Here is a 12947-nt window from a genome sequence, read left to right as displayed (position 1 = left end):
CTAATAAAACACTATTGTTAATTTTGCATTGTTGAATAACTAAAAATATTTTCGACTATTTATTCTGGTAAAAGAAAAAAATTTAAATAACTTCTCATTCATACCAAACATCTTCTCCAACTGGAGGAATTATACCCCTATCCACAGGACACTGCAAATTCTCATTACCCCACCTACTCAAACACTCCTTATGGAAGCAATGTCCGCAAGGTGGAATCCAAAGAGTCTGACAAGGTTTTACTAGCTTTTTTTCATATTTTTCGTAAATTTGCTTAGAGTGAAACGGTACTATAGATTTAAAATTCTCTAAATTTTCTAAATCAATGAAATCAATACAAATAGGACAAATTAAAATGTTATCGGCTTCATTTTCATTAAAAGCATAAAAACAACTGGACTTGTTGAACAAAGGAATCTCTAAGACTTCTGATAGTTGATCTTTAGTGAGATTAGGAGCGTAAAAAAGCGAATGTGAATGTAATGGATTCATGCAAATAGAGATATTTTCGTTTACTAAAGGAGTGGTTTCGGTTTCCTCAGCATTTAAATTGCTATTTTCATATTCTTGAATTGAAACTAATATTTTATTTTTTAAGAAAACTAAAATTGTTGTATTGTCAGCTTATAACTAATTTATTAGTTACTAAGGATCGACAAATGCCTTGCTATCTTTAATTATAAAATTCTTTACGAACTAGTCTGCATAATTGTAATCTACCTGCGCTTTTTTGAAATTAATCTTCAAGCCGAATCGATTTCCGACGAAAAATTGCAATAAAATGAACAAAATCTACGTCCCACACCAAATCGACCCCAGATATGTGTACCAAGTCCGTACCTCTTAATTCATGAAATTTCCCTTATAGCAGTAGAAGTATATGACAGGTGCATACTTGACGATCGATTATATGAAAATATAGTCAAATGGAAGCGCTTTTCCAGTATCTGATGCAATAAAGGAGTGTACTAGCTAGCACCCCCAGCAGCTGCTGGCCGCTAAAATGAGTAGGAAAGTTCCATAAGGTGGGAGATACGGAGATAGTATCAGATACGCGAACAGCATGACGTACATGATGAGCACGATTTTGCACAAATTGCGAGGGTTGTTCTGCTGTCCTCTGCGTGCCAAATAGGCTCTGTAGACCTGCGACAAAATAGTTGTATCGATGAAACTGGCGGAGATGAAATTCATCACCGAGCATAGCACGAGCGAGTAGGACGTGCGGCTAATCGCCATCGAGAAAGTGAGGTGGATAAACGCCAACCCAAAGTCAAATATTGTAATTAGCAGAATCGCAGGAAGGGAGATTCTGCGGACGCGCGTCTGAGATTGCAGCAGCTAAAGGAGGCGTAGACCGCTCAGAATGGAGAGGAAGTTGCCTATAGCGGTCGGGATAGCGTAGTAGAAGGACGAAATCATCTAGTGCGCGGAGTTGTAAATAAGGCCTTGGGCTCTGAAGTAGAACGCACAGTTCTGCGAGACGAGCGCAGAGGTGATTTTCGGGTAAAACTTCTAATTTCCAGTTTCTGTAAAGTCCTGGAACCCGTATGCGATATCTGGAGGGTAGGTCAGATCGGAGTTGTCCAATGGCGTTTTGGATAGTTCATAATAGAACTGGATCGCGCAGTCAGCGGCTGAGACGTTTTTCGTTTCAATTTGGTCGATTTGCTCCTGCGTAATTGCTGTTTGGGCGGCATTCGGCCAAGCTTATGAAGGGTCGTGGGCCTGATCGTAAAGAGCTTGTTAAACAGTGTCATTGAGGTCGAACACTGGATGTTTAGCAAATTTTACTGGAATAATTGTTAGCATAAAGCCTTTATTTATGTCTGAGTAGTGTCTTCCAATGCTCACAAGCTACCCTTTGTTCGAATTAGCGTAAAATCCATCGTATACGTAAATATGACCTTTAGTTTCCTTCATGGTAGGAGAAATTGTTGAAATCTCGGTTAAAGAGAGTGAAATGTTGCCTAAAACTGCTGTTTTGTTAGTTGATGTGTCAAAAGACTTTAGGTTCCAGATACCAGAAGTTTCTGAAAGGATTTACCAATGTTGCTCATAGCTTGATGTCATATTAGCCGTGGAATTAGTTGGATCGATAATATGTTTGTCTTTATAAAAAGATAATTAGAATACGAGAAGCATTGATTCGTATATTAGAAGTGGACTTAGTATATATATTATTTTATATAAATATGTAATAATAATGTTTACATTAATAAAATTAATTTTTTTTAATATGTTAAGTATTATATAATTTTTATATAATGTCATTCCGCAATGAGCAAAACTCTTTAGATAAATCGTCCCAGGTCAGAAATGTCCTCATATCCAATAACGATAGACTCTAATATACAAGAATCATTTGCAAATACTCACAAAGTATACTTATAATAAAAGTCGTCAATGGTTAAATCAGTTAAAGAAGAATTAATTTAACATAAAAAACTTTAAAAACTGTAACTTTAGCATAAATTAGCATTATAATAATAAGAGCGATAATTAGCATCAATACATAATTAGGATAAAATTAATATAGAAAAAGAGCAACAACAACTTATGCAACGACGAGCAGCATTAAAATAAGCTAGAGAATTAAAGCAACGTATGCTGACTGTAAAGGCGATAAATAATGATAAATAGTTAATATATTTATCACAGAAAGAAACTTTAATTAAGAAGAAAACCATCAACTATATAGAAAAAGAAAAATCGTAGTAGAATTGTTCAAAAATTGTTAGAAACCGTATGAATGATTTAGACACAAGGAAATCAATGCATAATTAAGTTGTAGCACAATAAACTTAACTTGCTAATTCTATAGTATCAAAAACTGAATAAAAACTATAGTTTTTAAGATGTTAGCGGGAGAGCGAACTTTATGACATGCGGTAAATTTAGAAATAGAAAGAGCGATAAATTTAATAATAATAATTAAATCAAGACGATTATAGAGAAGATATTATGCTAATTTAAAATAAAATTAGTGGTAGGTCAAGCGGACCTTTAAGATCTTAACCACTCAGATTAAGCCTAGTTTTAAGTGATAAGGATGGCGAAGCTACATTATCCAAGAATTAAGATACTGAACTGGATCTATAAACTGAAATATAAATACCAGAAGCCTTTGATTTTGAATAAAATTCAATAATTCAATATTAATGATTTTTTATATACTTAATTTTTTAAAATTTAATTTCTTTCTTTTAACATAAAAACTGTTATATAAACAATATGGGTAAACAGTAATTTGCGAAAAACTGGTAATAACTGTTATATTAAGAGTTTAATACTTCTTCAAACTTTATTGATATAGGATTTGAATATAATATAAATTAGTTTTATCATAATTTCTGCAAAATAATGAATTTTATAAATTATTTACTAAACATATAAACTTCGACTCAGATTATATAATTATTAAGATAAAGTTTATAAAAATCTAACCTTTATTACTATTCGAATTGAGCTTATTTTATTAAAACTTGAGGTTTGTATAAAACTAATTTTTTTAACAGTAAATTAGGACACTAAAAATGCGTAATTACTATGATGTAGAATGTTTATAAATCAAAATTAATATTTAAATTTTGTTAATGGAATACTTATTTAATAGAAAATATGTATATATCAAAAAAATTATTTGATCTTAAAATAATATTAATTAATGTTTTTAATTATAATTTAAACTTTGAGTAGAATAAATTTATAATATATAGTATTATAGAATATTTGATTTGATTTTAAATATAGTAATACTCAGACTATACTATTCTAGATCATAATTATCGAGTAGTAACAGTTGTATCTGGTTAATATTATATTCTTAAAGATCATTAAAGGTTATTCTTTATTATTAAAAATGATCAGCTTACTTGCAGTCACATGTTACTTACCAAATGCGACTTTTATATACAATCCAATTACAAGAGTTAGTATATTACACTCTATTTATCTACTAGAGTCTACTTTAAATGATTTTTAAATATGTGAAAAACTAGATCGACGACTCGTAAGGGCTTCAGTAGAACTTACTAATGGTTAAGAATCATTTTCTAAAAATTTTGAATGTCAACACAAGGAAAATGTATAAGTTAATATCCCTTTGAACCCGATGAGGAAAAGAAGCTGGTTTTCTCACTGTTTACTTAAACTCCAAAATCATATTTTTAGACATGGATGCAGAACTAAAGTAAACACTAGCCTACTTTTCTATGTGGTAATTCTTGTTACTGCCAGAGTTCTCTTTACTGTGCATATTCGTTGTGCTTTAGCCCATTTCCAAAGCTTATACTATAACCTTTATTCACAATTCTAGAAGCAGTAATGACGTTTAAAACGTTTCCCATACTACAATTTTAGGAACAAGATACTATTGAATAAGCGTAGATAAACAATGTTCAACCTGCACCTTTTCATAAGTTACAACTATGCGTCTAAAGTTGGAAGTTTAGTTTCTTCAGCCATGTACAAATACTTGGCTAAGTTGAAAAATGGATAAGTATTAAGAATTCTAACGCAAATAAAATGGTAAATAGGCATATTACCTTTAATAAAATACCATAAATATTTTATATATTCATATGCGTTCCTCCCTAATCTCCACACCCACCAAAATTTTTGCAAACTCAAGTGCCGACCGAAGGCTCTGCACACAGCGTAATCTTTTCAAGTAATCTCAATTTCTTTTATCGACCGCATTTTACAAGGTGACATTTGAAAAATAATTAGCATACTCAGTTACATCTAAATAGCATGCACTCCATCAGGAGTCAGAATATATTCCTATGCATCAAATCCTAACCATTTTCAGTTTAAGTTAATCACAGTTATATCAGGTAGACCACAAGAATTAAAATCCTCACCTCATTGAATACCGTTGCTTATTATATGATTCCAAGGCACCTGAATTTCCCTCTAACTGTCGTATCAACATTATATCAAAACGCTCATACAAGGTTTTCAGTACCAGCTGAAACAGATTTTGTCTAAACAGTCTGCAAAAGCACCTGATATAACGAAAATTTCATAGCGCTTGAAATCCTAAAATTTGTACTTTGGCCGCATGCGGGATCCATATCTCATAAATAGCTAAAACTGACCCATGAGATTTTTGACAATTCCGTTATTGCTTTGCAAACTTTCTATTTCAGGAACTGAGACATGGAAAATTTTGACCGCAAATTGGCCCGGAAAGCAAAATTTTAGAGTTGTTGTAATTTCGCTGGTATGACCGCTGTGCTTAAAAATCGGGCAGTTAGTACGAAAATTACGTAGCACCGTGATGCTCAATGGCTGCCTTGGCTTGAAAACTTAGCTTAGGTTAATTTTTAGGCTTCAGCGGATGCTGATACTTAAAGTGTCAGTTTTGGCTTGAAAAATTTGAGTGAGTTTGAGTCGCAAACTCTATAGGCGTGTTTTAGGCGGTATTTTGGTTATTAAGTAGCAAGCGCTACAGATTTGGTTGAACAATGAAATATAGCGTTTTACCGATACTCAAAGCAGGCAGCAGCTAGAAACCGTCACTTTGCTCAGCTGACTATTTTAGTCTTTTATGAGGTGAACAAATTAAGCCCAGCTACCAATAGCTGGGCGATATAATCCGGAAGCTTCAATAAAGTCCAACAAAAATAAATTTCACTCAGCAAGTATGTCCGTACACTTTACATGGATATCTCGTCCATGCTTTCCATTGTCTTAGGATACAGGAGTCACAGGAGAGATTGAGGAATGCATCGCTGCTATGAGCTTGTGATGGCATAATAATCCGTATATCGGCACCCAAGGAGGGATATCAGGAGACATTTTGTCAGAGAGGGTCCATTCTAGCCAACAACAGTAAATGTTCACAATTATTCTAATCTATTAAGGTATATATGATCCGTCCCGTTATACTAGGGGCACCATATTCATTCAGACCAGCTGGCTCTAGCGGATGATGGTAGTATCCAGAAGAAGCGGACCAGCTTGTACCCCTGTAGGTCATCTAGCTGCACTCCCTATATATCCGACCAAGTTACTTCGAGGGCTTCCTAATCCATTGGACGCGTCTCCTTCATTTTCGGGACAGTGGTAATGCTGCCACCTGCAGTTGCTCCGGCTGCTAATTCTTGCGTGTATATCTCCAATGAAAGAGTTAGGTTGCATTTCGAAGTCAGCCATCTCTGGTTCCGCATGCAGCTTGCACTCTATGTCTGGTTTCATTTAGCTTGGGGGATGAGCATAATACTCATATGTTCGTGTACGTGATCTAGGCACGTACGAAATCAGAAACCCCAGAATTGAATCGGTTGTCCATCATATCATCTACTACCACAATATACCCCTAATGTTAATGCGATTCTCTAAAATTGTAGATACGCAGCATCATCGCCCAGCAATGCCTAAAATGTTTTTAATTTTTGGCGTGAACTGTCTGCTAAATATCGCTAACTGATAAACCACAAATAAGTATACAATGAATATCTACTCAAGTCACTCCCAAATTAGAATTTTTAAAAATCTCCCAGAAACTTCGAAACTGCACCCGCGACCAGGTATATTCCATCGGACTTAAGTTCCTATATAAAATAACTCTATTGCCATACTTTGATACCAAAAGCTGAAGGACTATAAGTGGGCTCCTTAGAGACTTGAGCGTTCGTAGCAGTATGATAAGATCCCCAAATAGACAGAAACTCAAACCTTCACAATATCGAAAATGTATGATGGTAGATTTTAATCTTAGTTTCAAAATGACTACAAAGACCTATTGTTCGGTTGGAAATAATGTTTGCAATAGAAATTATTACTGTCCTGCTTCAGGTGTACTACACGAAACATGTTAGAAATGCTCAAGAGATATATAAATTGGGTAGGGGTGCAATTGTTTACCAAAATAGAGCTATAAAAACTGTATTGCTTGCAGGGGTTATTTTTGTAGCGAATGCTTACCTGGATTCTATACAGACCTTATCAGTTGCGAAAAATGCAAAGCAGGTTGTAAAGAGTGCACTTCAGAACGTAGTTGCACTGCGTGCGAAGATGGATACATATTTAATTCGGCAATAAAAACATGCTCTCCTAAGTGCTTTAGTAACACTGACTGCATGGATAGAAAAGGGAAATACTGTAACTTGAGTACTAACTAGTGTGAATCCTGTGGACCGTTCTGCACATATTGCACTTCGCCTACACTCTGCTACGCCTGCATCTCTGAATATTACACTCTCACCACCAGCGGAATTTGCTAAGTGGAATGCTTAAGTCTCCAGAATGGCTAGTATTGCAATGATATCACTCCTGAACCCTGCTTCGAAGGAATTACCTCAGCTTGCAAGTGTGGGGAACATAAAAATTGTTCCACTTGTACCTTGAGCTGATATTGTTCTTCCTGCCTACCGCATTATCAACTAGGTATATTTGGAACCTGCACAGATTGCGCACATGGATATGAGATGAAGGATACCTTCTGCATGCCCATTATCATTCCCAGCTAGGTATCTGGCACTTGTTCAATAATCGAGTGGGGATGCAATGTAGGCTTTTACTGTCCATCTGCTGATATTAATTTAATGCAGTGTCTGCCATGCGGTGAGGATATGAAAATCGGGGACTCATGCTACTGTGTTGATAATATCCCTACCTAGAACTGTATAAAGTGTGTTGACGGCTAGTGCACTAAATTATTATATGAACATAATGATCATACTAAACCCTATAGCAAGTGCCTTCACGGTTGCTACGAGTGCGATGATGACTAGAAGTGTATATAGTGCGCTTAAACTTTCGTATTGGATTATGCAACTCACACCTGTGATAATAAGTGTGATAAAATCCATGACTGTGATACATCTCTAGGAAGTTTTTGTAATTTTGAAACACATAAATACACCGCATGTGCTGCTGGATGTCTAATTTGCAGATCTATGACATTATGTGATCTGTGCGAGTAGTCTAACTACGTAACTACTATAACTGGGGAATGCACACCTAAGTGTGAGGACCTTAAGCATAATTAATACTGCCGTGATGGAAAAGCGGAAGCATGCAGAGCTGGTATAACGTCTGAATGTATGTGTGGAGAAGCACATGAATGCTCTGAATGTGTAGAAAATTAAAATTAATGTCTCACATGCCTTGAATATGCTAGTAAAGATGAAGATGGTATATGCTTGAGGAAGTAAATTGTCGAATTAGAACCTTAATAACACTCAGTGGAATAATACACTGAAAAATCTGGTGCCAGATTAATATTTAGCACTAGTATTGGAATCATAGTTAGCATTGCAGTATTAACGATCTGTATCGGTGTAGTAGCGTACAACTTTGCAAAGAAGGACCGCAAGGCCCCTAGGGTACCTGGTATGACAATCAACTGATCTAATTAATTCACTGAACGCGTATGATATTTTACAGGTTTCCACCATAATATGTAAAGAAGCAGTAAATACTCTCTAGGAAGGAATTCTGAAATGTTCAGTGAGGTAGATAGTATGTATGGGAATTACAATCAAAGTGGTGTTGCTACGTGTAGAATAGATATAAGATAATTTAATTCATTCAGTGATAACGAATAAACTAAGTTATTTTTTTTAGTTTTATAAACCCCTAAAGCGGATTTTATAAAATTTATATGATATACATCCATTCAAATAATAAGTAAACACATAAATTTTATAAGTCTCATAATTAATTATAATATTAAAAATACTACTTATCGCCCATAATAATACCCAACCTATTAACCAAGCAAACCACAAATAATTCTAAACAACTCCTCATTTAGTTTTAAATAGTTTTTAACTCGCTTTAAAGAATCTATACCAACGTCTAAAATATTGTTAAACCCCACCAATATCAATATGCACTTAATTTTCTATACAAAATATATTATACTTCATTCATTTAGTATTATTATATACACAAATCTTAAATTTCCATCTACAGCCTCTCTGATAAATTTTATAATTAAAGAATCTAAATTTACCAAGAAACTTACTATACTTATTTTGTGTCTATTATGGCGTTACCATTTTACTAAAATCTCCAAAATGGGACGTTGGTCAACTTGCACAATCAAGAAAAATGGCTGCCACCTAGATGAATATTGCCCCGCAACGGACGAAACTCCGGTGAAGTGTGAGAAATGTTCCTATGCCATCACCGCTGGCTTCGGATGCAACTGCCGCCCGTACGATGAGAAGCCGAACTGCATATTTTGCAGTAATGAAAATTGCAAGAAATGTGTCGTTGGTTATTTCCTATTTAACGGCAACTGTATATCTTGTCCAGACGGGTGTGTAGATTGCTACTATCCTTAAAAATGCAATAAATGTGCAGACCAGTACGTTTTTGACGATGCCAGAGCCCAGTGCGTTCCTGCATGCCGCGATAACACAAATTGCAACCAGACGGATTGATATTACTGTAATGAGGATACGCACCAATGCAAGCACTGCGGCGAGTTCTGTGGGGGATGCTTGTCATAAGATTTCTGCTATAAGTGCATTTAGAAAGAGGACGTCCTAAATAGTAATGGGACGTGCACGGCGGGATGCAAGGACCTGGAAGAGGGCTTTTACTGCAATGAGGGAAAGTAAGAGCCGTGCTTTGAGGGCATCACCTCAGCATGCAGGTGCAAGAGCGGGGACAACTGCGCAACCTGCTCGATCTACGGGAACTGCCATGCATGCTTACCCAATTATTAGATTAACGAGTATGGGAACTGCTTCTAGTGCGCGCCGGGGTACGAGATCAAAGCCTAAACTTGCGTTCCAACCCAATATTCGCAGGCAGAGGCTGGCACATGCTCCCTATCCGTATAAGGCTGCAGGGCTGGCTTCTTCTGCCCCGCCGTGGATAAGTTTTTTGTAAAATGCCAAAAGTGCAATGAGAACATGACTCTCGAACAATCATGCTATTGCGTTGATTATATCCCCACAGCTAACTGCATACAATGCGCAGGGCTCTCCTGTGGCTAGTACCATATCGCCCAGCACGACCACACGACACCTCTTCACAAGTGCCATCACGGCTGCTTCGAGTGTGATGAAAACAGGACGTGCTTAAGGTGCGCTCAAACCTATGTTTACGACGAAAACTCCAACACATGCAACAATTATTGCTAGAACAACAAAGATTGCGAAATGGCACTGGGAAGCTTCTGCGACACGGGCTCTAAGCGGTGCACGGCATGCCAAGCGGGGTGCCTGAAATGCAGTGCGAGCGACTTCTGCGAAAAGTGCGACCCAAGCAACTATGTCACAACGACAGCTGGACTTTGCACCCCGAAATGCGATTACCTGCTAGGCAGCTTCTACTGCAATAACGGAGCGCCGGCAGGATGCGAGGGAGGCATCACGTCGCAGTGCAGGTGTAGTGATTCGCAAAACTGTGCCACCTGCACGCAGACCGGAAAGTGTGCATCGTGCTTTTCCCGTTTCGCCCTAAGCGGAAAAGGAGATTGCCAGCTATGCCAAAGGGGCTATGCGCATATAGGGGACCTGTGTGTTGCAGTAAGAGTGGACCCCGAGGTGTCGGGCTCATGCACAAGCGAGCAGCCGACGTGCAAGGCTGGCTACTTTTGCCCCGCCGTTGGCTCTCAACGCGTCTAGTGCTAGCTCTGCCGCGAGGATATGGCGCTTGGCGAGTCGTGTTACTGCGCGGACCACGTGCCAAGTAAAAACTGCGTCGAGTGCGTGAATGGTTAATGCACTAGAAGTCAGTATGACCACAAAGAGCATGTTCCGAGTCACCCAAAATGCCTTTCTGGATGTTACGAGTGTGACGAATAGCAAAAGTGCTTAACGTGTGCTTAAACTTTCATATTAGATTAAGCAGCCAACACATGCAGTAACAAGTGCGAAACGAACCAGGACTGCGCCAAGGCGATTGCAAGCTTTTGCGACACCGACACGAAGCGCTGCACCGAATGTCCTGCTGGATGTAGTTTTTGCAGTTCGGCAACTTTTTGCGATAAATGCGAAGATCGCAATTATGTCTTAACCACTACTGGGCTTTGTACGTCGAAGTGTGAAAACATTCCACTTGGATTTTACTGCAATGACGGGTTACCTGAACCGTGCCATGAAAACATAACATCTTAATGCAACTGTGGGAACTCCTAAAACTGCGCCCTTTGCAATTCTAACCATAAGGGATGCTTGAAATGCCTACCCAACATGCAGAAAAATACATATGGTATGTGCTTAACTGCTCTGGAATGGAAATTGTAAAACTAAAAAGCGGATGGGGAAGTCAAGTAGGAGCTCACACGCGATACTCTTGGTATTAGCACCTACCTTGGAGCTGCTGCTGCTATTGGTATTTTGACCTTCAGCGTTGGCGCTGTGGCGTACATTGCCGTGAAGAAGGCCCGCAAGGCCGCTGGAGTCGCTGCTACTGCCATCAACTGATATAATTAATTCACTGTACCATAACAGCCCGCTCTGCTCAGCCATAATTTTGAATTTCAATTTAGCATAAGCTTCTTGATATTAAAACTGAAGGCATTTTCAATCCTTAATATTGGGTACAACGATGTCCATGCATAGTAAGATGTATCGAAAGTGTACTCGGCAAGTAAAATATGATAGCCAAATATTTTTAGTTCGATACTTTTTCAATTTCCTCTGTAGCAATAGCATGGTTTTAAAGTATAGAAGCAAGGCGGCCAAGTATCAAATATGTAAAGGTCGCAGCATAAAACTGGAAAGAATCAAATCGCGTTAGCGATTAAGTGAATAACCCGTTTATGTCGCCATCCTATATGCTTTTCTCTATGTCATGTATTTCCACTAAATCATAGTCAAAGCATATTGGCCTGCCTTTCGCACGCAGGCTGTTAGACATTTCTGATACCGGGTGCTTTCTTTTCACAAGTGACTGTTTATCAGCAGGTGCGAAGGCATTCATGCGAACTGCCTACCAGCTATGTTCGTTTGCAGCACTACCAAACACTGCTCCCGACGGGCGCTGCCGGAGTACGGTGCGGAGCACAGCGGATTCCTCGCCGTTTTCGCAATCGGCGTTGCAGCGAGGAACCAGAGAGCTCGAGGGAATTTTTATTACCTGCAGTACATTGCCGCCCAACACCTCCGGGAGACAGTGTCTACCCCAACCATGCTTTGTCGTACTAGAGACATCGCTCCATTGCGACCTAGCCTTAGCGCGAAGTTTGCTCCCACCGAAATCTCTAAATAAGGCATGCACATCCAGTACCAGGCCAGAAAACAATGGAACATGTTCAATCACGGTGGCTGCTGGTGAGTGCTAGAGCATGCGCCTTCCAGGGTTACACTAGTAATACATCCCACACGCCGCAAACCTGAGCAAGCGAACTAGCACCAGCCCAGGCGCCAGATGGCCGTTTTTCAGGAAGCAAAGCTCCGACCTGTGTACGCTGCAGGTTAGACGCATCCTTTACGGTAGTCCAATATTTTTAGTCAGACCCACTCGCAAAATTTCAGCGATTGGTGGTTGGGTACCAGCAGGACATACTATCGCCTGCGAAAACGATTGCAGCTCACTGCCAAAATCAGTTTTGCAGTTTTCGCGTAGACTACTTCCTGCGCACTGTTCCGTCCATTATTGTAGGCAGTGGTGTTGGCAGCTTCAGTCTTAGACTCAGCCTGGCACCGCAAGTCTAATTCCTACGGGGCAGCAGACATATGGCTCGTTTGCAGCCAGAAGCCCTGTCTACCTAATGCTGTCTAGAATAGGGGCATTGGTACGTGCTGTTGCGACTGCAAGAGCCGGTAAACGATGGCTATGGCACACGCCCAAAGAGATGCAAGTCCACGTCCGAAGGTTAGCGCCTGACGCTAGATTCTCTGCCGCTCACCAAGCTACAAACCTCATCGACCTCCAATTGTCATCCTTGCCTATTGCAGCGGATATGGCATGATGGTAACGAGGAACCGGCGAACACAAAATTGGCTTGGCGCCAGCCTTCGTCCCGTGTTCGCGC

At 38.9% G+C, this 12947-nt stretch overlaps 5 protein-coding genes and 2 pseudogenes across 5 annotated transcripts; 4 read left to right on the top strand and 3 right to left on the bottom strand. All coding sequences in view use genetic code 6, as the record gives it.

The window, feature by feature from the left end:
* Positions 1 to 94: 94 nt before the first annotated feature.
* On the bottom strand, positions 95 to 2143 carry SS50377_25952 (RING-H2 zinc finger-containing protein; the record flags this gene model as incomplete). Its single annotated transcript, XM_067909774.1, has 1 exon — positions 95 to 2143. The coding sequence occupies one exon, from the start codon at positions 2141 to 2143 to the stop codon at positions 95 to 97; it is 2049 nt and encodes a 682-aa protein (XP_067762530.1).
* A 174-nt stretch (positions 2144 to 2317) lies between these two features.
* On the top strand, positions 2318 to 3163 carry SS50377_25951 (uncharacterized protein; the record flags this gene model as incomplete). Its single annotated transcript, XM_067909773.1, has 1 exon — positions 2318 to 3163. The coding sequence occupies one exon, from the start codon at positions 2318 to 2320 to the stop codon at positions 3161 to 3163; it is 846 nt and encodes a 281-aa protein (XP_067762529.1).
* A 697-nt stretch (positions 3164 to 3860) lies between these two features.
* On the top strand, positions 3861 to 4328 carry SS50377_25950 (uncharacterized protein; the record flags this gene model as incomplete). Its single annotated transcript, XM_067909772.1, has 1 exon — positions 3861 to 4328. One exon carries the CDS (start codon positions 3861 to 3863, stop codon positions 4326 to 4328), a length of 468 nt encoding a protein of 155 aa, XP_067762528.1.
* A 2404-nt stretch (positions 4329 to 6732) lies between these two features.
* Positions 6733 to 8358, top strand: SS50377_25949 (Cysteine-rich membrane protein 1; annotated as a pseudogene).
* A 672-nt stretch (positions 8359 to 9030) lies between these two features.
* On the top strand, positions 9031 to 11394 carry SS50377_25948 (Cysteine-rich membrane protein 1; annotated as a pseudogene).
* A 37-nt stretch (positions 11395 to 11431) lies between these two features.
* SS50377_25947 (uncharacterized protein) lies at positions 11432 to 12397 on the bottom strand (the record flags this gene model as incomplete). Its single annotated transcript, XM_067909771.1, has 1 exon — positions 11432 to 12397. The coding sequence occupies one exon, from the start codon at positions 12395 to 12397 to the stop codon at positions 11432 to 11434; it is 966 nt and encodes a 321-aa protein (XP_067762527.1).
* Positions 12398 to 12423: 26 nt separating this feature from the next.
* Positions 12424 to 12648, bottom strand: SS50377_25946 (uncharacterized protein; the record flags this gene model as incomplete). The annotated part of the gene is made up of 1 exon (XM_067909770.1): positions 12424 to 12648. The coding sequence occupies one exon, from the start codon at positions 12646 to 12648 to the stop codon at positions 12424 to 12426; it is 225 nt and encodes a 74-aa protein (XP_067762526.1).
* Between the last annotated feature and the right edge of the window lie 299 nt (positions 12649 to 12947).

Source organism: Spironucleus salmonicida, chromosome 6 (assembly GCF_000497125.1).
Source record: "Spironucleus salmonicida strain ATCC 50377 chromosome 6, whole genome shotgun sequence".
In the NCBI taxonomy this organism is placed as follows: domain Eukaryota; phylum Fornicata; order Diplomonadida; family Hexamitidae; genus Spironucleus; species Spironucleus salmonicida.
Note: the sequence above shows the minus strand (reverse complement) of the source record. Positions and strands in the feature narration are given on the sequence as shown.